At 40.7% G+C, this 27916-nt stretch overlaps 1 protein-coding gene across 1 annotated transcript in view; it reads right to left on the bottom strand.

Annotated features, from left to right (window-relative positions):
- Ppil4 (peptidylprolyl isomerase like 4) overlaps nucleotides 1-20086 on the bottom strand; it is a 34731-nt gene extending 14645 nt beyond the window's left edge. The window contains exons 1-10 of the mRNA XM_057762630.1: nucleotides 19948-20086; nucleotides 14493-14560; nucleotides 14343-14407; nucleotides 10856-10973; nucleotides 10124-10266; nucleotides 8673-8769; nucleotides 7742-7858; nucleotides 3783-3907; nucleotides 788-854; nucleotides 54-165 (exon numbers count right to left, since the gene is read on the bottom strand). Coding sequence (XP_057618613.1) covers nucleotides 54-165; nucleotides 788-854; nucleotides 3783-3907; nucleotides 7742-7858; nucleotides 8673-8769; nucleotides 10124-10266; nucleotides 10856-10973; nucleotides 14343-14407; nucleotides 14493-14560; nucleotides 19948-20017 — 982 coding nt within the window. The 5' untranslated portion in view covers nucleotides 20018-20086. The remainder of the gene's footprint in view (nucleotides 1-53; nucleotides 166-787; nucleotides 855-3782; nucleotides 3908-7741; nucleotides 7859-8672; nucleotides 8770-10123; nucleotides 10267-10855; nucleotides 10974-14342; nucleotides 14408-14492; nucleotides 14561-19947) is intronic.
- Nucleotides 20087-27916: the final 7830 nt, after the last annotated feature.

The following is a 27916-nucleotide window of genomic DNA, read 5'->3' as shown; positions in this document are numbered from 1 at the left end:
CACACATACACACCTGAAGCAGAACATCAATAAGAGGAGATAAACTAACATACCTTTCCCTTTCCATTTAACCTTTGCCACAGACTGGCTAAAATCCACATGTATTCTCCTGTCGTCTATAAGTACATTATCCATTTTGAAGAATGCTTTCTCACAGTCTTCTTCCTATTAGTGATTACAAGAAAAATCAAGCATGAATGTTTACAGGAAAGATTTCTGCAATTAGAACAAATACTGTAAATAAAAAGGCTGTTATTACTAAAATTAATATTCAAATACTTTTTATACCAGATATTAAATGCATTACATCTCAACCCCGGTAATAACATTTTGAGGCTCCATCTATTTATTATCTCCATTATCTCAATGAGAAAACAGTAGAGTTTAATGAGATATAGTATATAAGTAGCCAAAGGTCAGAGCCATCATTTGAACTGAGGCGGTCTGACTGTAGTGGACATACATACACTTACCATCTGGGTGATGCAAGTCTACAGTTCCAGTTACTCAAAACTAAAAATACTATTTCCCCAAAGTGAATGTCGTCTTCATAAACTTGGTGTTAAAAGTAATTTAGCAGGGGTTGGAGAAAGCTCAGCATAGTAGGACCCTTGCTTAGCACATACAAAGAACTAGAGCTGGGGTGGGAGGGGGTGGGGGAGAGTCCTCTAGAACCAAACAAAAACCTCTGGTGAGCCAGTATGACATCAGCCAAGGCAACACAACAAGAACTCATCCTCAAAAAATAAGAAAAAACAGAATCTGGTATATTTAGACTATGACATACCTTTTCAAATTCAATAAAAGCATAACAGAGGGATTCTCCTGTTTTCCAATCTCGGATAACTTCACAACTGAAAAAAAAATATTTTTTGAAAAATCACTTAAAAAAAACAAAAAAACATTTTCTCTAATTTTTCAGACCAGAACAAAATAAGTCAGTTATTAAACCCACAGATGGCAGTTTTCAGTAACAACTCTATTTAAACACACACACATACACAGCCTCTATTAACTCTAGTAACTGAATTATTTAAATTCTATTCCAAATACACAAACTAGGTTATAGTGGTGGAGATGGGGGCAGGCTTCCCTTTAACAAAATTAAACTGCTAAATTCTTTTTATCTTAAAATTATTTTGTTTATTTTCACATTTTTGAGGCAAGGTCTTCTCGTGCAGTCCTGGTTGGCCTGGCACTCATTCTGAAGCCCAGGTAATCTCAAACTCACAGCAATCTTCCTGCCCCAACCTTCTATGTACTGAGATTAAAGTCATACACTATCATGACTCATAAAATCTTTAAATTATAAAGTCTTTTTTAGTTCAAACATAAAGACTTAAAGAATATGTTATACATATAAGTACTTATTAGTATGTTTATGCTTTTGAATGTGATACAAGAACCCACTATGTAGCTCTGGCTAGCCTGGAACAAACCAGACCAGGCTTTGCTTGCTATAGAGATCTCCCGGCTGCCGTCTCCCAAGTGATTAGATTAATGGCAATGGCATGAGCCACCAACCATAGTTTAGGCTTATGCTGTGAGTTTTAAAGTAAACAGGGCTCAAATACTGTAAATACAGGTACCACACAAAACTAATTCACTAAACAGTATTAAGGGAAAAAGCCAAGAAGGAAGAATTGAAAGAAGCTGGCTTATCTCTCCCCATGTATCATAAGGACCATTTTAAAAACATTAAATGAAAGGACATCCTAACCATAGGACATGTTGATCAGTGAGAAAATCTGACTAGCTTTGCAGATTTTCGCCTTAATAATATAGGAGAGGGGCCATGAGATGGTTCAGAAAGCAAAGGTACTTGCTCTGGAGACTGATGGTCTGAGTTCACTCCCTAGAGCCCACATAGAGAAGAGAACCATCTTAGCCAGGTGATGGTGTCGCATGCCTTTCATGTCAGCACTTGGGAGGCAGAGGCAAGCGGATCTCTAAGTTTGAGAACAGCTGGTCTACGGAGCAAGCTCCAGAACAGCCAGAGCTATACAAAGAAATCCTGTCTCAAAAAACAAAAACAGGAGAGAGAACTATTTCCTGCAAGCTGTATATTCTCTAAAATGGTAGTACTAGTTTATTTTTAAAATAAGAATAATAAATAATAATGGCTGGAGAGTTGGCTCAAAGGGTAAGAGCACTTGCTGCTCTACCAGAGGACATACGTTCCACTCCCAACAACACACTAGATGACTCACAACTATCTCTAACTCTAGTTCTGGGATCTGATGCCTTTTTCTACCCTCCAGAAGGACACCCATACACATGTGGCATACTCACACATACTTTTTAAAAATAATAAAATTTAAAATAAAATACTTAATGATAATATAGGGAAAATTAACCAAAAGAAAAACATTTTCACTGGGGTGGTCTGGTAGTTTGTGAAGTGTTTGTCTTGAATTGCATGGGGACCTGAGTATGCAGTGATGTGAGTTTGTAATCCCTAGATCCCCTAGGACTCAGTGTAGCCAGCCAGCACAGCCTACTTGGTGAGCACCAGCCAGTAAGAAACACTGCCCCCCCCACACACACACAAAAGCATGGGGACCTTGGGGGAGGGTTGAAGTGGGGAGAGGCATGGAGGGGAGCAGAGAAAAATGTAGAGCTCAATAAAAATCAATTAAAAAAAATTTAGACACTGCTTGAGGAAAACACCCAAGGTTGTCCTCTGGTCTCTACATAACTGCACATGCAAAATAAAAAATAAAACCCACAACAAATCACAAGTCTATGCTTTTGAGGTATGGTAATGTTAACTTGTAATCCCAACACTCATTAGTGTGGAAGATAGATTCAAGGTCAGAGTAGGCTATGATAGTGAGACCCTGTCTTAAAAACCTCATGCACTCGTACATGCACACACCACACACACACAGCACACGGTGGGGGGGGGAGGGAGGGAGGGAGGGAGGGAGGGAGGGAGGGAGGGAGGGAGGGAGGGAGGGAGGGAGGGAGAGTGGGTGGGTGGGTGCTGGACACAAAGTTTAACTGATCAAAGAGTTTGTCAAGTATGCAAAAAGCCCTAGGCTCAATCAACAGAACCACAGAAACTGAGTGTGGTAGCCACCTATAATCAGGAGGTAGAAGCAGGAGAATCAAGTTCTAAGTCATCCTTAGCTACATGGTAAGTTTAAAAAATAAATCCATAAAACTTGGTAATAGTGACATAGGCTGCTAATAATTTTAGGAGTTAATTTAAATGAGATAAATATTTTAAATATTAAGGCTGTTGAGAGTATTATACAAGTAGATAAATTGCACAAACTCATATTTCAGTGTGAAAATGTATTAAGAATTGAGGAATCACTCAAATATTTAATTTGTGCATATATCTGAAAACATACTTTTCTTTTCTACTGTTGAAATACTCGCTTGTAAAAGTCACCAATATGAAATTCACCAAAGGGAGACTGGGAACATGTCCCAGTGATAGAGGTTTGCTTAACAGGCATAGTACCCTAGGTTTGATCCTTAGCCCCACAAAAAAAAAAAAATTAATTCACTCAAAATTGACAAACTTCTCAAAAATGTGTAATTAGAAAACTCTGTTGAGTGTTGTGGCATGGGGCTTTAAGTCCTAGCACTCAGTAGGCAGAGACAGGAGGATCTCCATGAGTTCAAGCTCTGTGTGGTATATTGAGAAAATTGCTGGTTATCTTGGGCTACAAATGAGACCCTATTTCAAAATAACAAAAAATAAAACAAACACCAATCAATTAATTAATACCTAGATATTTCCAAATCTCTTTTATTAACCACAGAATTACCTTCTTATTGGCCCAAATCTTGAGAATATTATCTCCAGGTCCTCATCTGTGGTCACTGGATTCAATTTACACACAAATAAAACATTTTCTGGAGGTTTAATATCGGCATCAGGTAAGTCTCCCACCTAAAGTTATAAATAATCAAGCATACAAATCAATTCCTTTAGTTTCTCTTCTAAATATTTTGTCCAAGCCCACAACACTGATTTCCTAGAACCATCTAAATTTACATCATGAACTATAGGTTCAGGGTGAAAAGAAAATGTAAAAAAACATTTCAAGGGCTAAAAAGATGACATATGGAGTAAAGGTGCTTGCCACAAGCTCAGTGACCTGAGTTCAATCCCTAGGGCTCAGATATATCAGAATATGGCCCAACAATGGAGTGGTAGGAGGGTTCTGAGCATTTGTGAGAAAGCTCCAAGAAACCAAGACAAGAGCCTTGTGACCTCAGTTTCTTCAAAAACATGGAATTGTTCTTAAATTATACTTTCATGCCTCTCCCAGGTGTAGGGGGCAGGAGTGAGTTTACTTCAGATTATTCATTATAACTTGGCTATTGTTATTTCTCTATATGACTATATGGAAAAACATGAGGCAGTGGTGGTGAATGCCTTTAATACCAGCACTTGGGGGGGGGGGGGCAGAGGCAGGCAGATCTCTGTGAGTTTGAGACCTGCCTGGGATACAAAGCAAGTTCCAGGACAGCCAGGGCTATTACACAGAGAAATTCTATCCCCAAAAAAAAACAAAAAAAAAGAGGGTGGGGGAGACTGGAGAGATGGCTCAGAGGTTAATAGCACTGACTGCTCTTCTAGAGGTCCTGAGTCTAATTCCCAGGACCTTCATGGTGGCTCACAACCATCTACAATGGGATCGGATGCCCTCTTCTTGCTTGCAGACATACATGCAGGCAGAACATTGCATGTTTAATAAACAAACAGGCAAACAAATAAATATAATAAATAAATAAATATTTTTTAAAAAGTGATCTTTGTGAGAGAAACAAGGACAATAGGACCAGGAAGTATATTTGTTCTTAGGCAGGTGGTTTTTATTTCATTTATTAATTTTGAAATGCATCACTTTTATTTTGTGTGTGCATATACGTTAGGTGTACACGTGAGGGTCTGAGTGCTATGGACAGCAATTGGTTCTCTGCTTCCACTGAGGATCCAACTTAGCTCATCAGGTAGCAGGTGTTCTTACTCACTGAGCTAGCCCCAGTGGTTTTTATTGTTATGCCTCATAACTATGTTTTACACCTTTTTTGGAAAATAATATATCAAATACTTTAAAAAAGAAAAATTGGGAATAATTTGGGACTTTTGAAGCCAGGATAGATCTGGATTCCTATCCTAGCTATTACCCTTTTGATTTCACTACATTTGCCTTTAAAATGGAAATTGTGCCTGGTGTTGTGGCACAGGCCTGGAATCTAGGTTCTCAGACGATGGGGCTAGGAGGAACACAAGTTTACGTTCATGATGAGTTCCAGTAAGAGTCTGTCAAATAAATTTCAAAAGTAAATATATGAATGGAAATTGTGGTATTGCTTGATGAATTAGCAGTAATGACTTGAAAGTATCAAGTTAGGTAAAAAAAAAATATTAGTTATTAATATTGTTAATACCAGGAAAAATATAGTATCAGACTTTTTAACTGAAAAAATATTAGTACATTTTGTTTTTTTGTGTGTATGTGTATAAGTGCATGCATGTTATGTTTTTCCACCATATGTGTTTACTATAAAGGTGGTCAGACTGGGAGACGGAGCCATGAAGTGAGGTCTCATGCACAGCCAGCTTTATTCACAGCATCAGGAAATTTGTACCCTGAGTGTTTTCATTTTTCCTTTTCTGTTTTTTTGAGACAGAGTTTCTCTGTGTAACAGCCCTGGCTGTCCTGGAACTTGCTCTGTAGGCCAGGCTGGTCTGAAACTCTCAGAGATTCGCCTGCCTCTGACTCCCAAGTGCTGGGATTAAAGGTGTGCACCACCACCTGACAAGATCACATATTTTTCCCCCCTTTGGCTATTCCTTCTTATAGTCTAAGATGTTTGCCACATTAATGAATATATTATTTAGTTTTATTGCTCAATTCTTTAAAAATATGATTATGTGAAATCTAGTCTTCTGTGATTTGTAATACCTAGTTCTTTCCATACTGTTTTTCAATATGGAACCACAATTTCTACATAGTTTTTCCCTTAAAGTCTCAACCTTACGCCTTTTCCTTTATGCAGACTAAAGTTAAAATCAAAGTCAGCTGTTGCACCAGTATGTCAGAGCACACTGTATGCACTTCCTGCTAAAGACCACAAAGGGCAGCAGTGAGATAGAACCATGATGATGCAATTTATTTCCTACAAGCATTTTGTGGGCAACAATATTCTACTATATGTATTTGAAAACTCTGAGATCATCATGTGATGGAGGAAGGTCATTGGCTAATAAAGAAACTGCCTTGGCCCATTTGATTGGCCAGCCTTTAGGTGGGTGGAGTAAACAGAATAGAATGCTGGAAGGAAGAGGAAGTGAGCTCAGATGCCATTTCCTCTCCTCTCTGGGTCAGACGCAATGCCGCTCCTCTCCAGAGCAGACTCTCCAGAGCAGACGCAATGAAGCAAGCCGCCAGGTCGGACATGCTAAATCTTTCCCGGTAAGACTGATGCTACACAGATTATTAGAGATGGGTTGATCAGGATATGAGAATTAGCCAGTAAGGGCTAGAGCTAATGGGCCAAGCAGTCTGTAAATGAATACAATTTGTGTGTTGTTATTTCGGGTAAAGCTAGCTGGGCGGCAGAGAGCCGGGCTGTGGGAACACAGCCCGCAGCTCCCCGCAAGAATCGTGTAAAGAATCGTCTACTGAATAAACACACCAAAACTAAAATCTTTGAATTCAGAAACAGAAGAAGCTACAAAGCCATAAATCTGTTCAACAATTTTGAAACCTGTCAAAGGCAAGAACAGCTTATTAACTATGCCCAATGACAAGTATCACAGCCAGGCAGCCAGGCATGGTAGCACACTCTGGGCTGGAGTCCAGGCTACTTGGTAGGCTGATGAGCCTAGTAAGACTAGCCTGAGAAGTACAGTAAGACCCTGTCTCAAAAAAAAAAAGAAAAAGAAAAAAAGAAAAAAGAAAAGAATGAGATAGAGAGATCATAATGCAAAAGAGAAGAGTTAATAAAAATCTATAAATGACAAAAGAACAAATAAGAAGTTCGTAGGGGTAGGGACAAAACTTGCAAGAGACTGGGGATATGGCTCAGTGGTTAGGAGCATGCACTGAAAGTTCCTAATTTCTTTCAGAGAACCTAATTTTGGTTCCCAGAGGCTCACAACCACCTGTAACTCCAGCTCAATGAGGACCTGAAACATGTGGCCTCCGTGGCTGAGATAGCTGGACAAAGAAATGTTTCATTATAGGGAATTAAATGAGTAATCAGTTCAAAAACTATTCTCCAATTTACATAAAATGCAGTCTAATAAGCAATGTTTAAAAATGATATGAAAACTAAAATCCTAATATTTATAACTTAGATAACCACCTCCTATTTTTAATTGCTATTTTTACATTAACTTGCATATGTGTGTATGTGATGTGTATTTGTGAACGTGAGCATGTACGTGCCATGGTGCACATACAGAGGGCAGAGGACAGCTTTTTACATCAACAGGCTTGTCATCAACACCTTCACTCACCACCTCACCTAACCTTTCCCAGTTTGTAAAAAAGCCCTCAGTAATTAATAGAAAAACAAAACCAAACCGTTTATTTTTCTGTTATTATTTTCTACAAAATGTAATCCAGGGGGAAAAATCTCACTAAATTTTTGCTAGTTTATTACCACAAAAGCAGATAAACTCCAAGAATGTGTTCTGTAAGTTATATACCATATCTTACATAGCATGAGTTATATAATAACTTTCTGACCAAAATTATTATCTTACCATCTCTAGAAGAATAGCTTGAGTTTTAGCCTCTTTTTCTGCCTTTATTTCTTCTACTTCTTCAGCTGATCTTCCTTTGAAGTCATCAATTTCTTCATCTGCTCCTATTCGACCACTCTAAAAAACAGAAGTTAAAAATTTGAGAATCATGAAAGATACCATGTTTTATTCTTGGTCTATCAAATGTAACAGAATAGAAACTTATAAGTCTCTGGGCACTCATTGAAATTAATTCTATAGTATTTGCCAGACTTGGCTTTTGACTGATTGCAAAATCAAAAGAAATGTTTATATCGATACTATTAGCCAACTAAGTATTCAATTGAAAGGATACATAATTTTAGAATTAAAACACCAAACCCAACCATAAATTCAGCTTTGAGAAAGCATCATGAACACCTTAAATTTATACTTTTAACATTCCCTGCAGTCCACAAAAATGCCTGGGCCTAGCCTGGCTCCAGAATATCCCCATTTCAAAAGTATTTTACAAGATGTTCTTTCAGTTACCGTGAGGCTATTCTCCTAGAGTTGGGAGATAAGAAAACCTTCCCAAAGTACTGTTTATATAAGGTTTGAGAACTGAGAATTCTGGTAGAATAGAAACTAAAGAGAGAAACTAAGGAAATAATAAAACAACTACAAAAATTAGCATCTCTATGGGCAAGAAAAGAATTCCAAACTTGTTCTAGTATAATAAACAAGATAAGCAATAGAAAGAAACGCTTTAATATACCTATACAAGGAGGTGATCCTAGCTGGGTGTGGTGGAACACTCCTTTAATCCCAGAACATAGGAGGCAAAGGCAGGTAGATCTCTGTGAATTCATCAACAGCCTGGTCTACACAGCAAAATTCCAGGCTAGCCAAGGCTAACTAGTGAGACTCTGTCTCAAAAGAAAGAAAACAAACAACACCAAATGCTACTTACATCTAATTGTTCCCTTGTAGGTTCTGGTGATCGGTCAGGAATTAATAAATCAGGAGGGTCATCAAACGGATCATCTAAAATCACTGTATGATTTATCCTTACAAAACAAATCCAAGTCAAATGTTACATTTATTTCAGAATCCACACTTATTTTCAGACTTTAACATACAGGAATTTCTAATGTCCAAAGACTCCACAGTGCATGGGTGTTACTGACCTACAGTATACTTTTATAATGAGCAGCACTACATTTCCTTCGGCATTATTGCTCTGCATTACTTTATGACGTAAATTAATCTGGGCATGATAGCTGGTACCTGTAACCCTAGCACTCAGGGGGTCAAGAGAAGAGAATCACAAACCTAAGGCTAACCTGAGCTAGAGACAAAGTTCCAAGTAAGCTGCGTTACAGAGTGAGACCCTGCCTCAAAATACACACATGAAAAACTAAAACAAGAAAGAGGAAAAGGAAAAAAGTAAATTTCTAAACCTTGTTAGTTGTGCTCTAACTTTTTTTTAATGACCTGCCTCTAAAAAAATAAACTGAAACAAGAGTAATTCTTACCAAAATAATTAGTACTAGAGAAAAAAATATAAAAGCTCCTTTTCTTGAGATTCTAATGTTCTCATATTAATTCACACTATAGAATTATTCTGTAACTAGTCATGATACTTAATTTCAATTGTCAACTTGGTAGGATCTGGAAACACCTGGAAAGGGAGTTTGGATTAAAGTGGTCTGTGAGAATGCCTGTGTGGGATTTTCTTTGTCTTCCCCTCCCTCCACCACGAGACAGGGTTTCTTTGTGTAGCCCTGGCTGTCCTGGAACTCACTCTGTAGACCAGGCTGGCCTCGAAATCAGAGATCCACCTGCCTCTGCCTCCCAAGTACTGGGCTTAAAGGCATGCATCACCACCAACTGGCTTGAGGGATTTTCCTAATGGATGGGATGATCCACCTGAATATGGAAGGCACCATCTCATCTCCCTAGACTGACAGAAAAGGAGACAGGGAGCTGAGCATAGGCACTCCTATCTCTGCTTCACCGCTGTGAATGTGTTGACGCTCCTGCCACTTTAATTACCCTTACTTTATCCCTCTACACTCTTGAGCTGTGAAACGAAATAGACTCTTTCTCCTTAAGTTACTTTTTATTTTATTTTATTTTATTTTGTTTTTTTGAGACTGGGTTTTTGTGTAACCCTGGCTGTCCTGGAGCTCGCCTCGAACTCACAGAGATCTAACTGCCTCTGCATCCCGAGTGCTGGGATTAAAGGAATAAATCACCACCACCTGGCCTTAAATTACTTTAATAAAGAGTATTTTATCACAGAAAAATGAAAAACATGGAGATTTTAGTTCTATGTATAAAAGTCTCATTCATGCCATCACACGTTCAACATCAGTGTTAAAACATTCTAGTATATTAAGATAGGAAAGGTAAACATACCTGATATCTTGATATGGTACAAAATCCTTGTCAACAAAAGTCTCATTGATTTTCTTAACTATGTCCATGCCTTCTGTCACTTCACCAAACACTGTATGAACACCATCAAGGTAATCTAGATTTTCTCCTGTAGTAATAAGAAACTAGACCGAAAGGTACATAATAAACATTTTTAAAAATATGTAACTCTGAAATCACTTATAACTCTAAAGAAAACAACACCAAGACTCTACATTTACTGTAATTCTGAAATCACTTATAACTCTAAAGAAAACAACATCAAGACTCTACATTTACTGTATCAATTATTTCTAGAACTAAATAAAAAGCACAGACTGTGTACCAACAGGTGCACAGATGTTCTGTTGGTCAACAAGACATGGGCACATGTGTACACAGTGCTCATGGAAGCCAGAAAAGGGCATCAGATGCCTTGGAACCGGAGTTTCATTGTGAGCCATCATATGGCTGCTAGGAATTGAACTGGGTCCTCTCGAAGAGCAGTTAGTGTTCTTAACCACTAAACCATCTCTTTGCCCCCCCCCCTTTTAATGTAGAGAAGAAATAGTTGGTATTTCTTTCTCCCTTAAAAATGTCCTTTAGTTCAAAAAACAACAAAAAAATGTCCTTTAGTACATTCTCTCATTACTGAGTAACTTGAAAAGAGAACTTCATAGGCTCCTTCCAGTTCTTCATGCTTAAACAAAGCTCATCTCCCATCCATGTTCTAACCTGAGATCCATGTTGATCACTGCCATTGTTCACCATGGACACAGTGCCCTTCTTCTTGTGCTTTATCCTTGGCACTTTTTCTGCCTCAAAAAAGTTTGCTTGATCACCATACAGTTGTCTGAAAGTATACAATAAAGTTATAAAACTTAAATACTCTCAAAATGAAATACAGATACTATAACAGTGTTATTGTGTCTTTTATAGATATCCCACTATGATTCAAATACTCCTTTCTTCTTACAGGCATTCTCAAAACCTAGGAAACTACCTTAGAATTTGGATGATATTTTAACATGAAAATTGAACTACAGCAATTATACTTTGTTCTTATTTAAAAATAAAAAGCTGGTGGTGGTGGCACACTTTTATCCCAACACTTAGGAAGAAGAAGAAGGCAAGACCACTGTAAGTTCCAGGTCAGCCTAATCTACAGAGCAGATTCTAGGACAGCCAAAGCTATATAGAGAAACCCTGCCTAGTCAACCCAAAAAGTAAAATAAAATAAAATGTTGAACATGATTGTAGGGCCCGGGTCTACCCTTGCTCCTGGAGTGCATCTTGGGGACAGTTTCTGGTCAGCTAACTAAAGCATTCTGTTTGTTCCTGTGCTCCCCCTGCCCCGCCTGGTGATTAGCTGTAGGGCATTGTTGACTCCATCTTTGGCATGGTAATTTCCCACCTGCCTGGGCGGAAATCCTTGTGCAGCAGCTAGGTATATAAGGATTTCCCCAAGGTTGAATAAATGGCATTCGGCTGATCTCCTTTCAAATGACCCAGGTCTCTTTGTGTGTTCTTTCAATCTCCAGGCCCTTGCCCAACTTGCGTACGGTACAGTGGCGCGCAAACTGTACCAAGGGTGTAACACAAAATCGGGTGTCACACATGATGGCATACACTTTTAATCCCAGCACTTGGAAAGCAAAAGCAGGCAGATATTCATGAGTTCAATGCCAGTTGGTGTTGCAGAATATTTGTTTACACTGTGGGAAGATGCGTCACTGTGATTGGTTTAAAAAAGAGCTAAATAGCCAATAGCTGGGCAGGAGAGAATAGGTGGGACTTCCAGACAGAGGGGAATTTGGGAGGAGACACCAGGAGGCACTGAAGAAGTTGGACATACAGTACAGAGGAGAGGTAACCGAGCCACATGGCAAAATGTAGATTAATAAAAACAGGCTAATTTAAGTTATAAGAGCTAGTTGGGCCAAGCAGTGGTAGTGCTCGCCTTTAACCCCAGCACTTGGGAGGCAGAGGCAGGCAGATCGCTGTGAGATCGAGATCAACCTGGTCTACAAGAGCTAGTTCCAGGACAGGCTCCAAAACTACAGAAAAACCCTGTCTTGAAAAACCAAAAAAAAAAAAAAAAAGAGCTAGTGGGAAAAAGCCTAAACTACAGCCAAGTTTTCATAATTAATAAGTCTAAGTCTCCATGTCATTATCATGTCATTATATATGAATTGGTGGGCCAAAGGAAAGTCTGAGATTCAGACTAGCCAGGGCTGCATAGTGAGACTTTTAAATACATAATAAATAAATAGGAGGGCTACTGAGATGACTCAATGATAAAGGTGCTTGCCTTTTTCCTGCAGTTAGGGCCCCAGAATTTAGATGGCAGAAAGAACTGATCCCTTCAATTTGTCCTCTGATCTCCATGAAAACAAACACATATAAAAGTTAATTTTTTTTTTTAAAGAATAAAAGAAGCAGGACTGTGAGCTGACTCAGCAGGTAAGGTGCTCACCACCAAGCATAATGACCTAAATTTGATCCCAAAACCCACATGGTGGATGGAGAAACCAGACTCTTACAAGTTGTACTGATATTTACACATGGCATGCATGTCCATACAGACATACACACGATAAAAGAATGAATTAATGAATACACAAGTAAATACACATATAAACCTGCACTTGGGAGGCTGAGGCAAGAGGGTTGTAACAATTTGGAAACTAGCCTGGGAAGCACAGTGAATTCCACAACAGCCTGGACTAACATGAGACTGTCTCATAAAACCAAATAAATAATATGAACTGAGACAGAAGTGATGATGCACATCTATAACTCAAAACTTAGGAAGCTGAGGCATAAGAATCTTGAATCTGAGCCAAGGCTAGACTACATGGTGAGTTCCAGGCTAGCCTGGGTTACGAATAAGACCCTATCTCAAAAGTAATTAAAGAACAGAGAAGTAAAAAGAGGGAAGGGGTATAGCTCAATCAGGAGAATACATGTTTATAATGCACAAGCATGCTAAGCCAGGTGTAATGGTGCATGCCTCTCATCCCAGAACTTGAGCAATAGAGGCAGAAGGACTAGTTCAAGCCCATTCTCAGCTTGATAGAGACTGAGTTCAAGGTCAGCCTGGGCTACATATGTAAGATCCTGTCTCCACAAACATACATACATACATACATACATACATACATACATACATACATACTGCCCTCCTTGGGTTTGTTGTTGTTGTTGTTGTTAGTGGTGGTGATGTTTTATTTATTTATTTATTTATTTATTTATTTATTTATTTATTTATTTTTTCTTTTTTTTTGGTTTTTCAAGACAGGGTTTCTCTGTGGCTTTGGAGCCTGTCCTGGAACTAGCTCTTGTAGACCAGGCTGGTCTCGAACTCACAGAGATCCGCCTGCCTCTGCCTCCCAAGTGCTGGGATTAAAGGCGTGCGCCACCGCCACCCGGCTATTTATTTATTTTTTTAATCAAGTTGACACAAGCTAAAGTTAATTATTTGGAAAGGAGAACCTAAATTGAGAAAATGGCTCCATCAGATTACCTGTAGGCAAGTATATAGAACATTTTCTTGTTTAATGATTGATGTAGGAGGGCCCAGTCCAGAGGAAATCAGTGCCACCCCTGGCAAGTAGTTCCAGGTTGTATAAGAAAGTACACTGAGCTGTGAATACGTTTTATTGGTTAATAAAGAAGCTGTTTCAGTCAAAGGCTAGGCAGAGTAAAGCCAAGTGGGAAACCAGAATAGAGATAGATAGATAGATAGATAGATAGATAGATAGATAGATAGATAGATAGATAGATAGATAGATAGACAGACAGAGAGAAGGCAGAGTCACAGAGATGCCATGTAGCTGCTGAAGGAGAGACACCAGAACCTTGCCTGGTAAGCCACAGCCTCATAGTGAAACACAGATTAATAGAAATGGGTTCATTTAAGATATGAGCTAGCTAGAAATATGCCTAAGCTATTGGCCAAATAGTGTTGTAATTAATATGGTTTCTGTGTGATTATTTGGGTCTGGGTGGCCAGGAAATGAAAGAGCACTCTCCACTTACAAAAAGTCTTCCTTTATAGCTTTTGCTTCAGTTTCTGCCTTAAATTCCAGTCCTGACTTCCTTTAGTAATGGAGTATTACCAGAAATAAATAAACCCTTTCCTCCCCAAGTTTGATTCTTGATCATGGTGTTTTATCACAGCAATAGAAACCCTAATTAAAATATTTACATAAGAACTTACCCAAATATAGACTCTCCTCCACGGCCAGTCCCTGTAGGATCTCCTGTTTGTATGATAAAATCCCTCTATAATATACAGAATTATTCATTAATTCACAGTTTGCTAGATGTTTCCAATAACAAAGAGCATGACTTATATTTACCAACTTACCTGTACATTGTGAATAAGGCAATAATTGTAATATTTTATTTTGCACAACTTCAGAAAATTCAAGCATGCTGAAAAAAAGTAAAAACTAAATTTATTACCAGAAAGCAAAAATTCAGTTTTAAGCAAATTTGTAAAAGCATAATTAGTACAATTTAATCTTCACATTTACATTTTTATTAAAAGAAAAACAAAGGTTCTGGTAAAGTGGCTCTGTAGGTGAAGGTGCTTGCTGCCGAACCTGAAAACCCAAGTTCTATTCCTAGAGCCTACATGTCAGAATGAGAGAAGCAACTCCCCAAAGTTGTCTTCTGACCCTTGCAAGCATGCTGTGGTACACATTCATTCACATACACATCATAAATAAATAAATGTTAAAAGAAAAAATTAAGTTCAAAGCCATAAAAAGAGGTACTACAGTTTTCTACAAGTCAACTTCTTCTTTGAGGGTATAGCCCCTGGTATGCTTGCCATGCAGTAAATGGTTCCATATCCATGCACACATGGGTAATACTAGCTAGATATGAAGTTGGGAAGGAGACATGGAAGGAGTCAGAGAGGAAATGGGGATTTATGTATACACAGATGAAAGTCTCAAAAATAAAGAAAAATGAAAAGGTAATATATTTTAAATACCATTTTATTTTCTTACAAACTTTTGGACATCAAAGCTAATGTAGGAAATACGCAATTGTTTATTTATAGATTGGTTTTTAAGGGGAAGGTACAGATAATGCTATGATGAAAGGAAATCTAGCAGGATGTATGAAAATGAGTGTAGATTATGTAAATTAGAGAAAAAACAAACACCTTCAGGACTTTTGTTTGTTTTACAATTAGTAAAAAGTATTTCACAGACTAGGGGTATAGCTCACGTAGAATAATTACCAAGCATTCCTGATGCTTTGACTTCAATCCCCAATAGCACATAAAAAAGAGGGACTTTGCAAAAATCTTTATTTACTGTGAACAATCTTTCTCATATAAATTCACCTGCATATTCAATAAACATCTACTGTGTACCTTTGGGGTGGTTTGAAATGTCTTCTATAGGCTCAGGTATTTGAATACTTAGTCCTCAGATGGTAGCACTGTTTGAGGAAGCTACTGAATTTTTAGGATGGAAGCCTTGCCAATGGAAATTCATTCCTGGAGGGAGACTTTGAGTGTTCATACTCGCCCACTTCTAGTTCACTCTCTCTGCTTGGTGCGCTTGTTAAAGATGTGAACTCTCAGCCACCTAACCCAGCCGAATGCTGCCATGCCTGCCCTACCTTTATGAAACACCCCTCTGGAACAGTGATCCAAAGCAAACTCTTCCATAAACCACTTATGGTCGTGGTGTTTCATCACAGCAACAGAAGAGTAACTAATACAGCCCTCTAGATGGCTTGGCACTGCCATCACCAACATCATTAGATTATGGTTCATGTCCTGGAAGAACTCACAGTCTAGTCACAGAGAGACATTCTAACACAGTCTTAAGGCACTAAGAAACCAGACAGAAAATAACATACATGAGGCTCCTTGCCCTCAATAAATTCATATTTATGAAACTAATGTCATAACCAGGTATGATGGCATATGCCTGAGTAGAATCAGGAGAAAAATGAACTTAAGATTAGCCTGGGATATACAGTAAGACAGTCTCAAAGCTGGCAGGAAAAACAAAACAATGAAGGTCCTTACAATTAAACATGAAATACTGACAACACTAGGTATTTTTAAGAACACCATGTTATTTAAATAGTAAATTGTTTACTATTTCAACTACAGGGTTTCTCTGTGTAGCTCTGGCTGTCCTGTAAACTCTCTTGGAGACCAGGCTGGCCTTCAACTCAGAGATCCACCTTCCTTTGCCTTAAGTGCTGAGGTAAAAGGTGCATACCACATCTGGCTCTGTAAAATGAGTTTTTTAAAGGTAGTTTTATAACAAGGGTTCGAAATAAGGAATGTTTATAGCTGGGGAAATAAGAAGACTACATGGAGTCCTAAGGTAAAAATTAAAAGAATTTGATTGTATCATATATATCAACACATGGTATATCATAGATACAACAATTTTACGTATCAATTAAAAATATATCTAAAAAGAAAACTTGGAGACTGGTGAGGTGGCTCAGTGGATAAGGGAGCTTACTGTCAAGTCTGATGACCTGCAATTGATCCCTGAAACCACATGGTAGAAGGAGAATGGACTCCCAAGTTGTCCTCTGACCTCTACGGGAATGCCTTGGAGAATCTGCAAGAGCACACATGTACACTCGCACACTCTCACACACACGGAAACAATAAGTAAAATGGACATTTTTTTTAAAAGATAAAGGAGAGCTGGGCAGTGGTAGTGCACGTCTTTAATCCCAAAACTCAGGAGGCTGGGCCATATCTCTGAGTTTAAGCCTAGCCTGGTCTACGGAGCAAGATCCAAGACAGCCACAGCTACACAGGAAAACCCGTTTTGAAACGCCCACCCACCCCCCCAAAAAAAAAATCCCGAAAAGAAAAGAAAGAGATTTGAACTGGCAGAGAGTAAAAAAAAATGAGAAAGATGAGGGTGGGGACACAGCTCAGTGTCAGTGCTTAGCATGGAGGAGGACCTGGGCTAGAGACTCAGACATGTGCTACTGTGCCGGGCTCCAGTTATACTTTCAGTTATTTCCTCTTATAGACACATACTGAAGTAATTTCAGATTAAAAAATCCAGTGGAGGTAGGGGGTACTGTAAATGAAACAAAATTAGCTATGTGTTGACTAGTAACAAAGTTGATCAGTAAATTTCATTTACTGATTATCTTTACTTCTGTTTGCTTAAATTTTTTTTCCTTTCTTTTCTTTTTAAGTTTTTGTTCCGAACATAGTTTCTCTGTGTAGTTGTGGTTGTCCAGGAAATTGCTTACTGGAATTAAAGGTGTGCCCCACCATGACTGGCTGGCTTAAATTTTTTTCAGCAATGTGGCGCACACCTTTAATCCCAGCACTCGGGAGGCAGAGACAGGCGGATCTCTGTGAGTTCGAGGCCAGCCTGGTCTACAGAGCTAGTTCCAGGACAGGCTCCAAAGCCACAGAGAAACCCTGTCTCGAAAAACCAAAAAAAAAAAAAAAAAAAAGGAATCTGGATATGTGGATATGCTTACTATTGATTGATAAGTAAGTATACACATAGTGAAATGTCCAGTCACTCTCCTTCAAGTATGTCCACACAAGCAAATATAGTCTTGGTATCCCAAGCCTTCTCTGCAGAAGCCCTGCTTGTTCAGGACGTGTGCTGACCGTCTCCACTTCAGGAGTGCACAAAGAAGTCCACTTATTTTGGAAAGTGCTGTTCTACATGCAGAGCATCAAAGGAGCTCAAGAAAAATGAAACGCAAAATCAAGAGCTAAAAATACAATTCCAGCCAGGCAGTGGTGGCGCACGCCTTTAATCCCAGCACTTGGGAGGCAGAGGCAGGCGGATCTCTGTGAGTTCGAGGCCAGCCTGGTCTACAAGAGCTAGTTCCAGGACAGGCTCCAAAACCACAGAGAAACCCTGTCTCGAAAAACCAAAAAAAAAAAAAAAAATACAATTCCAAGGGCTAGTAACATGGCTCAGCAAGTAAAAGCACTTGTCACAAAAGCCTGAAGACCTGAGTTCCTAGAATGGAGAGAACCAACTCCTGAAAGTTCTCCTGACTACCACACATGTGCGAGGACAGACATACACACAAAATACTAATAATAACCATAATGGAAATCAGATTGTTAAAAAAAAAAAACACACAATTCCAGCCAGGCAGTGGTGATGCCTGCAAAACGCCTTTAACCCAGCACTCGGGAGGCAGAGGCAGGCGGATCTCTGTGAGTTCGAGGCCAGCCTGGTCTACAAGAGCTAGTTCCAGGACAGCCAGGACTGTTACACACAGGAACCCTGTGGGGTGGGAGACAACGACAGGACTTCAGCCGCATAGAGCATCCTTGGGGTCCGGCCCCGTTGGGCATTCAAACTTATCCCAGTGACAGAAGGCAACCGAGCACTTTTTTTTTTTTTTTTTTTTTTTTTTTTTGGTTTTCCGAGACAGGGTTTCTCTGTGGTTTTGGAGCCTGTCCTGGAACTAGCTCTTGTAGACCAGGCTGGTCTCGAACTCACAGAGATCCGCCTGCCTCTGCCTCCCGAGTGCTGGGATTAAAGGCGTGCGCCACCACCGCCCGGCGCAACTGAGCACTTTAAGCTCTCTTGAATTGTGTTTCTATTCCTAGACAGAGCAGTAAGCAAAAACAACACATTGTTATGCATTACTCGCTGCGGCGAGTGCAGACGCCACGCCACGTTCTTGAGAGAATGGAGATGCTCAGGCACAGTTCCTACTCTCCTCGCAGCACACAACTGAGAGGACGCAATCAGGCACACAGTTCCAGGACAGGGAAGTATATGTTCTAACAGAATGACTGTCAATTGTGATTTATGAATCCACTGCAGGCAGAACATAAGTAACAGATTAATAACATTGATCTTCTGAGCCTTGCAGGGAAGAGCCCGTGGTTTCGGGGAGATCTGGGAAGTTCCTGGAGGGACAGGAGTGGAGAGGAACGTGGGCAGTGGCAACAGTGAGTGGAGTGTTTGAGGGTGGAGGGGGAAAGCAGCTGAGCGTGGGAAAAGGTGTGTCTATGCAGTACCGCAGCCCCTCTCCTTCTCGGGGAGCTCTGCATTCTGCAGGGGAAGGGCACTGATTGCAGCTAATCTCTCCTGGCTTCCCGATTCTCCCAGGGGCTACGGTCCCCACACAGCTGCCTATTCTCTTTCCGAGGCCTGTGTGCCACACTATAATCCTGCTTCCAAAAGCTTCAAATGCTGTGACCTTGCGTCAGCAAGGCACCTAAGACTTACCAGGATCTAAGCTGACTGGCAGTCAGCGGCAGCTGCTTCATTCCACATAGCAATCGTTCTAGCCATGCCAAGTGTCTTGCTATTTCCGGGAAAAACTCCAAACTGCTAAGAAAACCTTAAATGCCACTCATCTCCGAAAGAGTTTTTTGGCTTGGCTTCTTCCCAACCCCACTAGGGAAGACTCACCTCTCTATTTTCCATAGCAACGCAGACATCCTTCTCCTAGGACTCTTAAGATAAAACTGGAGCCCGCTTTGTTCCCCTTCAGTGGAAAAGCAGACTCTAAAAGGTGAGACACCTAAACTCTAGCTGACCCCTGGCGACGGCCACCCTCCCGAAAACCAGATGCATCCTACCTGCCTTCACCATGACAAATGATGGCACATCGAGCCGTATTTAACTCTTTTTCCTCTCACGAGTAAAGAAAGCACAGCGGGTGGACGAAAGGTAAGGGCATCGCCTATGCAGGCCACCTCACCCACCCCCACAAGCCAAAGTCCTTCTAGGAGGACCCCAGCGGAAGCGAGTTGAAGGCACACACGCACGCACACGCACACTTTCGCCGCCCCGCCAGGGCGCGGAGGACGTGGGTCTCACCGCGCGGCCGCTCCTCGGTGTACAAGTCGATAACCACGTCGCCCAGAGTGGTCTCCAGGAGAACCGCCATGGCGCCGGCTTCTCCTCAGGAACAAACCCCCGGCAATGACAGGCGTAGCCCGCGCGCCGCTGCGCCTTACGTCACCTTACGTCACGACCTGTGCGACGCTTGTGGCGTCATCCCCGGGCGCTGTCGCCCCTCTTGGAAGCGCAACTTCCGGCAGGCTGCTGACCGCGTCGTTTGGCTCTGCTGCTGGTATCCGCGCGGGCTGTCTTACGGCCTGCGGAGTCTTTTGGGAGATTCTGCATCGCCCCTGGTGACCCGTATAAAGGCCTGTACCCCACGAGCGCTATTTTGTAGGAATATCCGAGAGCAGGGAGGGCTCCATACCCTCGTCATGGTCTTCCCTCGCCTTTGTAAGAGGAGGCCCCGGGGATGCAATAGTCTCTAAGCTCTCCTAAAACGCCAAGCCGCAGGCGATCTGTTGCTGCATGAAAAAGTGACTAAGCCTTTTCCGTCTCCCTCTCTCCAAGAGGTATTCTTGCTCTTCTCCCTTCTCCCCCTCCCTTCCGTAACCCACTAAATAAATATCCATCCTCACTCTGCAAAAAAAAAAAAAAAAAAAAAAGTGACTAACAAGCTTTTTTTTTTTTTTTAACTTACTGTTGTGTAGCTGAGGACTGTACATGGTTTAGCAGCATAGGGAGTTATTTTGTGCGACAAACACATAATGATTTTAAACTTTCTGTATTTACTTGTTGGGAGGGTGTCTGTGCATAGGTGTGCAGATAGGTGGTGTGCGAATCAATAACTTGTGTTTCACTGACGATACAGCACTACTAGCTGAAAGTCCAAATGAGCTGCAGGCCATGGTAAATAGAGTGGTGAAAGTCAGTGAAACCCTTGCTATGAAAGTAAACATCGAAAAAATAAATAAAAAAAAAGAAAGTAAACATCGAGAAGACTGAGATACAACATGTGGGAAGGGCACACAAAGATTTCAACATTGTAATAAAGAATCAGAACCTCAAGCAAACAGCTTTGTCTACCTGGGAGGGAACCTCAACTCAAAGGATGGAACTATTTTAGACATCACGAGGCGGAGGTGGATAGGAACAGTGAGGGCTGCTTTCCAGGCACTAGGAAACGTTTGGTCAGCAAGAGACATAACAACAACAACAAAATTACAAGTACATGAGACACTTTTCTTGAGCTGTGTTCTTTACAACTCCAAAACCTGGACAATGAAACGCTCATCAAAACAGCCGCTGAATGTGTCTGAGACGGCGTGTCTCAGGAGGATTCTAGGCGTCACATGAAGAGACGGGCTGTGCAGCAATGACATTAAGAAACATCTTCATCTGTAGAAGGAAGTAAGCTACAGGATACAGCAACAGCACTTGAGATTCTTTGGCCATGTTATCAGAATGATGGCCGATACCCGAAGACAGCACTGCTTGAAGGAGTACACGGGATAAGGTGAAGAGGAAGGCCCAAAATACGCTGGACAGACAGCATAAAGGAAGACTGGAACCTCGGGTATGACAGTAACACAAGCATCTAGGACTGCCCAGGACAGGAACAACTGGAGAACCGCCACAAACAGGCTGCCCATGCGTGCTTCAGCATTGCGGGGGCATAAATGATGATGAATGAGGGGGCCTGTGTGAGAAAATGAGTATGGTGGTCAGAGGACCACCGTCTTCCGCCATGTGCTTCCTAGAAGTGGCTCTCAGGTCATCAGGACCATCTGCCTAATCCTTAAATTTCTCCTTATTAACATTCTAACTTAGGAGACTTATCAAATCTAATCTTTTTGGGATGCTGATAACATGCTCCCGTAGTTTATTACACTCTTTTCTAGTCATTTTTTACTTTTATGTCATTTTAATGTGTTCTTGTGAAAATCAGAGACCTTATATGACAGATCGAAGGCATATCTGGGAAGGTGAGGAAAAAAGGCTTTTTAAAGGTAAGCTTAAAAAAATGTTTTTTGAAACAATTCCAGGACTACAAGTGTTCACTGAGCATGTGTATTTCCTTGTATTACTAGGAAATTAGGAAATAGAAGTTGGTAAAGAAAAATAAATTTATCTATAGCCTGGTCGGTCCCATTTGGAAGGGTATAATCCAAAACCCTGCACCTGTGGCCACCTTATAATTTAGATAGTCGTGGGAGAAAGGCTAGAACACATGTAGATTTAACTGTGCAGGAGGCTAATCAGTCACTGGATTTATTTATGTTCCACTTATTAATGAAGCCAGAGTGAAGCTATGAGTTAGAGGCATAGGGGAACTCCATCACAAAGACAATATAATTATATATATATATATATTTAATATTATAATAATTCAGTATAATTATAGGAAAATTTCCCAAATCTAACAAAGGAAAGAAACATATCCAAGCTCAAGAGGCTTATAGAACACCAAATAGGATCAAAAAAGAAATTACCACAGTATTATGGTTAAAACACTATACAAGACAATGAAGGTGTATCAAGAGCTCATAAGAAACAAAAAACCCACCAGGACACATCTAAAAGCAAACTCAATAGAATAATAGCTTAGTTTTCAACAGAAACATTCAAAGTCCAAAAGGTGTGGAATGTATTTCAAGTTCTGAGAGACCATGCCTGCCAATCCAGACTACTACACTCAGGACAACTATCTTATGGAGAACTATATGATGGAGAAACAAAAATATTTCATGATAAAAGGTTAATGAAATTATGACCACTAAGCCAGCTCTCCAAGAATATTGGAAGAGAAACTCTTCAGGCTATGTGGAATGATACAACAAAATCAGCCTTAGGGACATCTATATCAGCCCCCCCCAAGGCTCAGGGACACTGGGGAAGAAGGGATGTGAGAGCTGGTGGAATGCTGTCTTCAGGCATGACATGGCTGTAGCATTGCTAAAGTCCCTGCAGCTATGATTACTTCCTCATGTTTGGGCCCATAAACACTCTGTCATAAAAGGGAAGGGTTCACAGGGCTCCTCCTCTCCCTGTAAATTTATATATAGTTAATGATTGATGGGAGAGACATTTCCTTCAGTGATGTAACCACTGGTAATGTGTTCATGCCCTTGTAAACAAACCCTTGTTCCAGTAAACAACCCAAATAAAACTCGTTGGAAAGAGACAAAGGCATTTCTTTTTGAAGTCTTATTATCTTGTGTATGTCTGTGGGTCATGGCACACTTGTGTAGATCAGAGGACAGTTTTGCAGAGAGTTTGTTGCTTCCACCTCTCCCTGGATTCTGGGTATCCACCTCAAGTCACCAGACTTGCACAGCAAGCGCTTTTGCCAGCTGAGCTATTTTGCTGGCCCTACTATTAGTTATGAATATGGCACATTATCACTAGAGCTAATTAGATTTATTTCTAGTCAGGCATGGTTGTACATGCCTTTAATCTTAGCACTTGAGAGGCAGAGGCAAGCCAGCGTGGTCTACATAGAGAATTACAGGCCAGGTAGAGCTACATAGTGAGACCCTTAATAAACACAAATCTTTAAACAGTTGGACAATAGGGTTACAGTAAAAGCAGTTTTTACATTTCTTAGGAAAATGAAGTAATATTTGTGGATAACTTTGAAAATTGTCTTAGATTGGGTTACTGTTGCTCTGATGGAACACCATGACCAAAGCAAGCTGGAGAGGAAAGGGTTTATTTGGCTATGCTTCTGAATCTATGTATGTTACTGTAGGTATTTAGAATAGAAACTCAAGCAACGTTGGAACCTGAAAGCAGGAGCTGAAGCAGAGGCCAGGAAGGGGTACTGCTTACTGCCTTGCTGAGGCTGCTTTCTTACAGACCCCAGGACCACCATCCCAGAGATAGTGCCACCCACAATGGGCTGAATTCTTCCCCCATCGATCACTAAGAAAACTCCCTAGGATTTGTCTCCAACCCCATCTTGTGGAATCATTTTCTGGAGGTTCTCTCTTCTTTAGACTTTAGCTTGTGTCAAGCTGACATAATGCTATCTCCTCCCCCACCTCACCCCCAAGAAAATTTAGCTTTCTTTCTTATTCCTCTTGTTCTTTCCTGGGAGTCTTTGGGAAGTTCAAAAATATGTAGTTGGCTAACTCTGGAAAACACCAAGTAAAGTATGTTGTGCCAACAACCCCATGACTCACTCTGTCCCAGAAATTTCAATCAGACACTGAGCAAGCCCCAGATTTCCCTTAAGTGGCAAGCTTGCTTTACATAACAGAAAATGATAAATATAATAAATTCAAATTTTGATTGTGAAAATGATGAAAACAACACTGAAATTGGTTGCTTAAGAATCAGATGTATCCACATTTGGACTGAAAGGGTTTTTTTTTTTTAGTTTTTTGATTAAAGGTTATATTTATTTATTTATTTATTTATTTATTTATTTATTTATTTGGTTTTTCGAGACAGGGTTTCTCTGTAGCTTTGGTGCCTGTCCCGGAACTAGCTCTTGTAGACCAGGCTGGCCTCGAACTCCCAGAGATCCGCCTGCCTCTGCCTCCCGAGTGCTGGGATTAAAGGCGTGTGCCACTACCGCCCGGCGTTAAAGGTTATTATTAATGATCAATTAAAAATGTGTTTTGTGTCTTACATACTTCACTTTCCAAGCTATTAGATGTTTCAAATATTTTCTGCTTCAAAGATCAAAGTGCATCAAATGTACCCCAAATCAGAATGGCTGGATATATTAGGTAAATCGAACCCTTGGAGGGTTTTGTGCTCAAATAAATCCAGCTGACGTGAGCTGACTCAGAAGAAGATCAAAATACATATTGCATTAATACTGATAGGTTTATTAGTAGTCAGGTAAGCAACTGCCAAGTTAATTCTTGACTTTGCATATTAATGTCAGGTGAAGCAAACTGAGTTTTCTACTTGATGGAGAGCAAGTAGAACCTTTCAACAAGGTATGTTCAAAATTGGGGGATTTGTTTGTTTTCTGGAGGGATTATTGACTCATAGTTGTGGTAGTTTTATTTTTCAAACAATGTGATTTATATATGCATATAATATATGGGACCTAAAGGAAACCATGCTATACAAATAGTAAAGTTGTTCATTATCAAATAACACCTTTAATGACTTGGTCATTATTTGTTCAAAGAATAGATGTCAACTAAGTATCTACTTGAGGTGGCTCCATGCTTTAAAGTTTGGCCACTCCTTCCTGGAGCTCATCTACCAGTGGAGACAGTGAAAGAAAGAGTGGACTGTCTGATTATAGAAAGAGCTCTACTGCAAAGCGGCAGCCTTATCTCCCCACTACCTTGTCACGCGCATGTAGTACTTTGGGACCTTTTCCATATATTCTGCACTCCTCATGGTCTTTTTTTCTGAACTCTAAATTCATTTTCTAAATGGTTTGTGTGTGTATGTATGTGTCTGTGTCTGCATGTGCAAAGTCAGAAGGCCTTGGATCCCTTGGAGCTAGTTACAGGTGATGTAAGCCACCCATGGTGGACCCTGGGAACTGAGTTCTGATCCTCTGGAAGAGCAATGCTCTCTGCTGCTGAGCCATCTCTCCAGTTCTCTAGACTCGTTTTTAATTCCAGAAGTTTAACACAGACTGAAATGACCAGTGGTTCTAGATAGACCACAGAAGTGGGCGGGGCTTCATTGTAGAGTCCATCTGTAAGTGAGTACAATGTACTGTATCTCATAGTAGTTGTGAAGTTAGTTAAGTGAACATTTGACCAGTTTTTAGTTTTGTTATAGGGAATCTCATTCTGGTCTCCTGTTAGCCCCAGTTATCTCTGTCAAAAAGTATTCAGAGACACACAACGTAAGGAGGATGTAGATGTATTATTACAAAGTAAAGTGCACTCTAGAGGTTGACAGTCAGAAATGAACCATTGCAAAGGAAACACTCAAGGGGTGAAAGTAGACAATGACCAGAGAGACGGCTTTCCTGAGGGATGGTTTTCCTGTCCAGGTGATTGACAGGTTCATTGCCGTTAACTCTTTTTTTCTTTGTTGAGACAAGGTTTCATGTAGTCCAGCATTATAGCCAAGAATGACCTGCCTTCACCTTCCAACTCTGGGTTACAGTCATGATCTACCACACCCAGTGGGTTTTTTTTTTTTTAAAGATTTATTTATTATGTATACAACTTTCTGCCACACGCCAGAGGAGGGTGCCAGATCTCTTTACAGATGGTTTGGAGCCACCATGTGGTTGCTGGGAATTGAACTCAGGACCTCTGGAAGAGCAGACAGTGCTCTTAACCACTGAGCCATCTCTCCAGCCCGGTTTTTTTTTTTTTATTATTATTCACATTTTATTTTATTCACACATTTTGTGTGTGCGCGCACTAGAACCATAGTGGGTACACAGATATCAGAGGATAACTTGCAAAGAGTTGGTTCTCTCCATCGTGTGGCTCCCAAGGGTTGAAGTCAGGCTTTCAGACGGGCAATGAGAGCCTTTATCAGCTGCGCTATCTCCATGATCCCACAGTCAGTGCTGGCAATGAACCCAGGGCTTTCAAGCACTCTGTCAATTTTTTTTTTTTTTTTGGTTTTTCAAGACAGGGTTTCTCTGTGTAGCCCTGGCTGGCCTTGAATTTACAAAGAGTCACCTTCCTCAGCCTCCCAGTGCTGGGATTAAACACGGGTACCACCACTGCCGGCTCTATTTCCTGGTTTTACAGGCTGCTGATTCTGCGGAGTGGGTCCCTCCTCAATGACCTTCAAGTCTGACTAGCTACTTAGCAGTTTGCTGTGGTTTAAAAATAAGGCAGATGGGAGAGGTGGTAAGAGGAAAATGACTTCAAAAATAGAAGGATGTCCTCTTTCACAGCAAAGGTTTTATTTCAAAGACTAAGTAACTTCCTTATTCTACCTAACAGGCCATATCTACAAAAACTTCTCAACCAGTATGCAGTCCTGTATTGTGAAAATTCCTTCCCTGGGGGAGCTGTGACCTTCTATCCCCTATTTCTAAGGTCCATGGAAAACCAAAATATAATTCCACTGAAGTTCACCCTGGGCAATCATTGAGTTTATTGGGTTTACACAAGTGAGAGGTAACTGATGAGAGTGTGGGTGACTCTAAAGTAGCAGTGGGGAAATCACCTACCATGGCTAATGGCTTCTTGATAGCCTCAAAGCTAGAGCCTATTTCTACTCTTCCCAGCCCAAATATTCCAGCCCCTCCCTGAGGCTCAGAGCAATTAGGATTGTTTTTCTGCCAAGTCTAATGACCCGTGTTAGATTCCCATAACCCATGTGGGAGAAGCCGAGACCTGGCCCCAGCATGTTGCCCCTTACCTCCACCTGAATCCCCTCCACATAGATGTAAAATTTTTAAATAAGAGTTTGGAGAGATGGCTCAGCAGTTAAGACCACTTGTTGCTCTTAAAGAGGACTCAGGCCGGGCTGCGGTGGCGCATGCCTTTAATACCAACACTCGGGAGGCAGAAGCAGGCAGATCTCTGTGAGTTTGAGACCAGCCTGGTCTACAAGAGCTATCCAAAGGTACAGAGAAACCCTGTCTCGAAAAAACAAAAGCAAACAAGCAAACAAAAAGAGGGCGTGGGTTTGATTTTCAGCACCTACATGGTGGCTCACAACCCATTTATGTAAAATTTTAAAAATTAACAGGTCACAGAAAAGGCTACACCTTCATTTCATAGGTAGAAAAATAACAGAGCAGGGTGTGGACATATGTGCACTGGGCTTCAACCAGGAGCGCTTTCTCTCATTACCAATGGTACGATGTAATACTCAAGGGGAGGGCCAGGTCCTCAATCTTGACCTACAACAAGCCCTCTGGGGAATTGAAATCTGTTTCCCAGCCCTAGTGCAAACTGCTAATTAAATCAGATACTTGGGGACATAAGGAGGCTCCATAACTTCATAGAACTACTTCAGAAATTCTCGTCTATCGCCAAAGGTGGCAACTGCTAAGTTAGCATTGGGCTGTAGTCTCAACACGAAGGATGCAGGGGCAGGATTATCG

Source organism: Chionomys nivalis, chromosome 2 (genome assembly GCF_950005125.1).
Source record: "Chionomys nivalis chromosome 2, mChiNiv1.1, whole genome shotgun sequence".
Classification (NCBI taxonomy): Eukaryota; Metazoa; Chordata; class Mammalia; order Rodentia; family Cricetidae; genus Chionomys; species Chionomys nivalis.
This window is presented reverse-complemented; position numbering and strand designations above follow the sequence as displayed.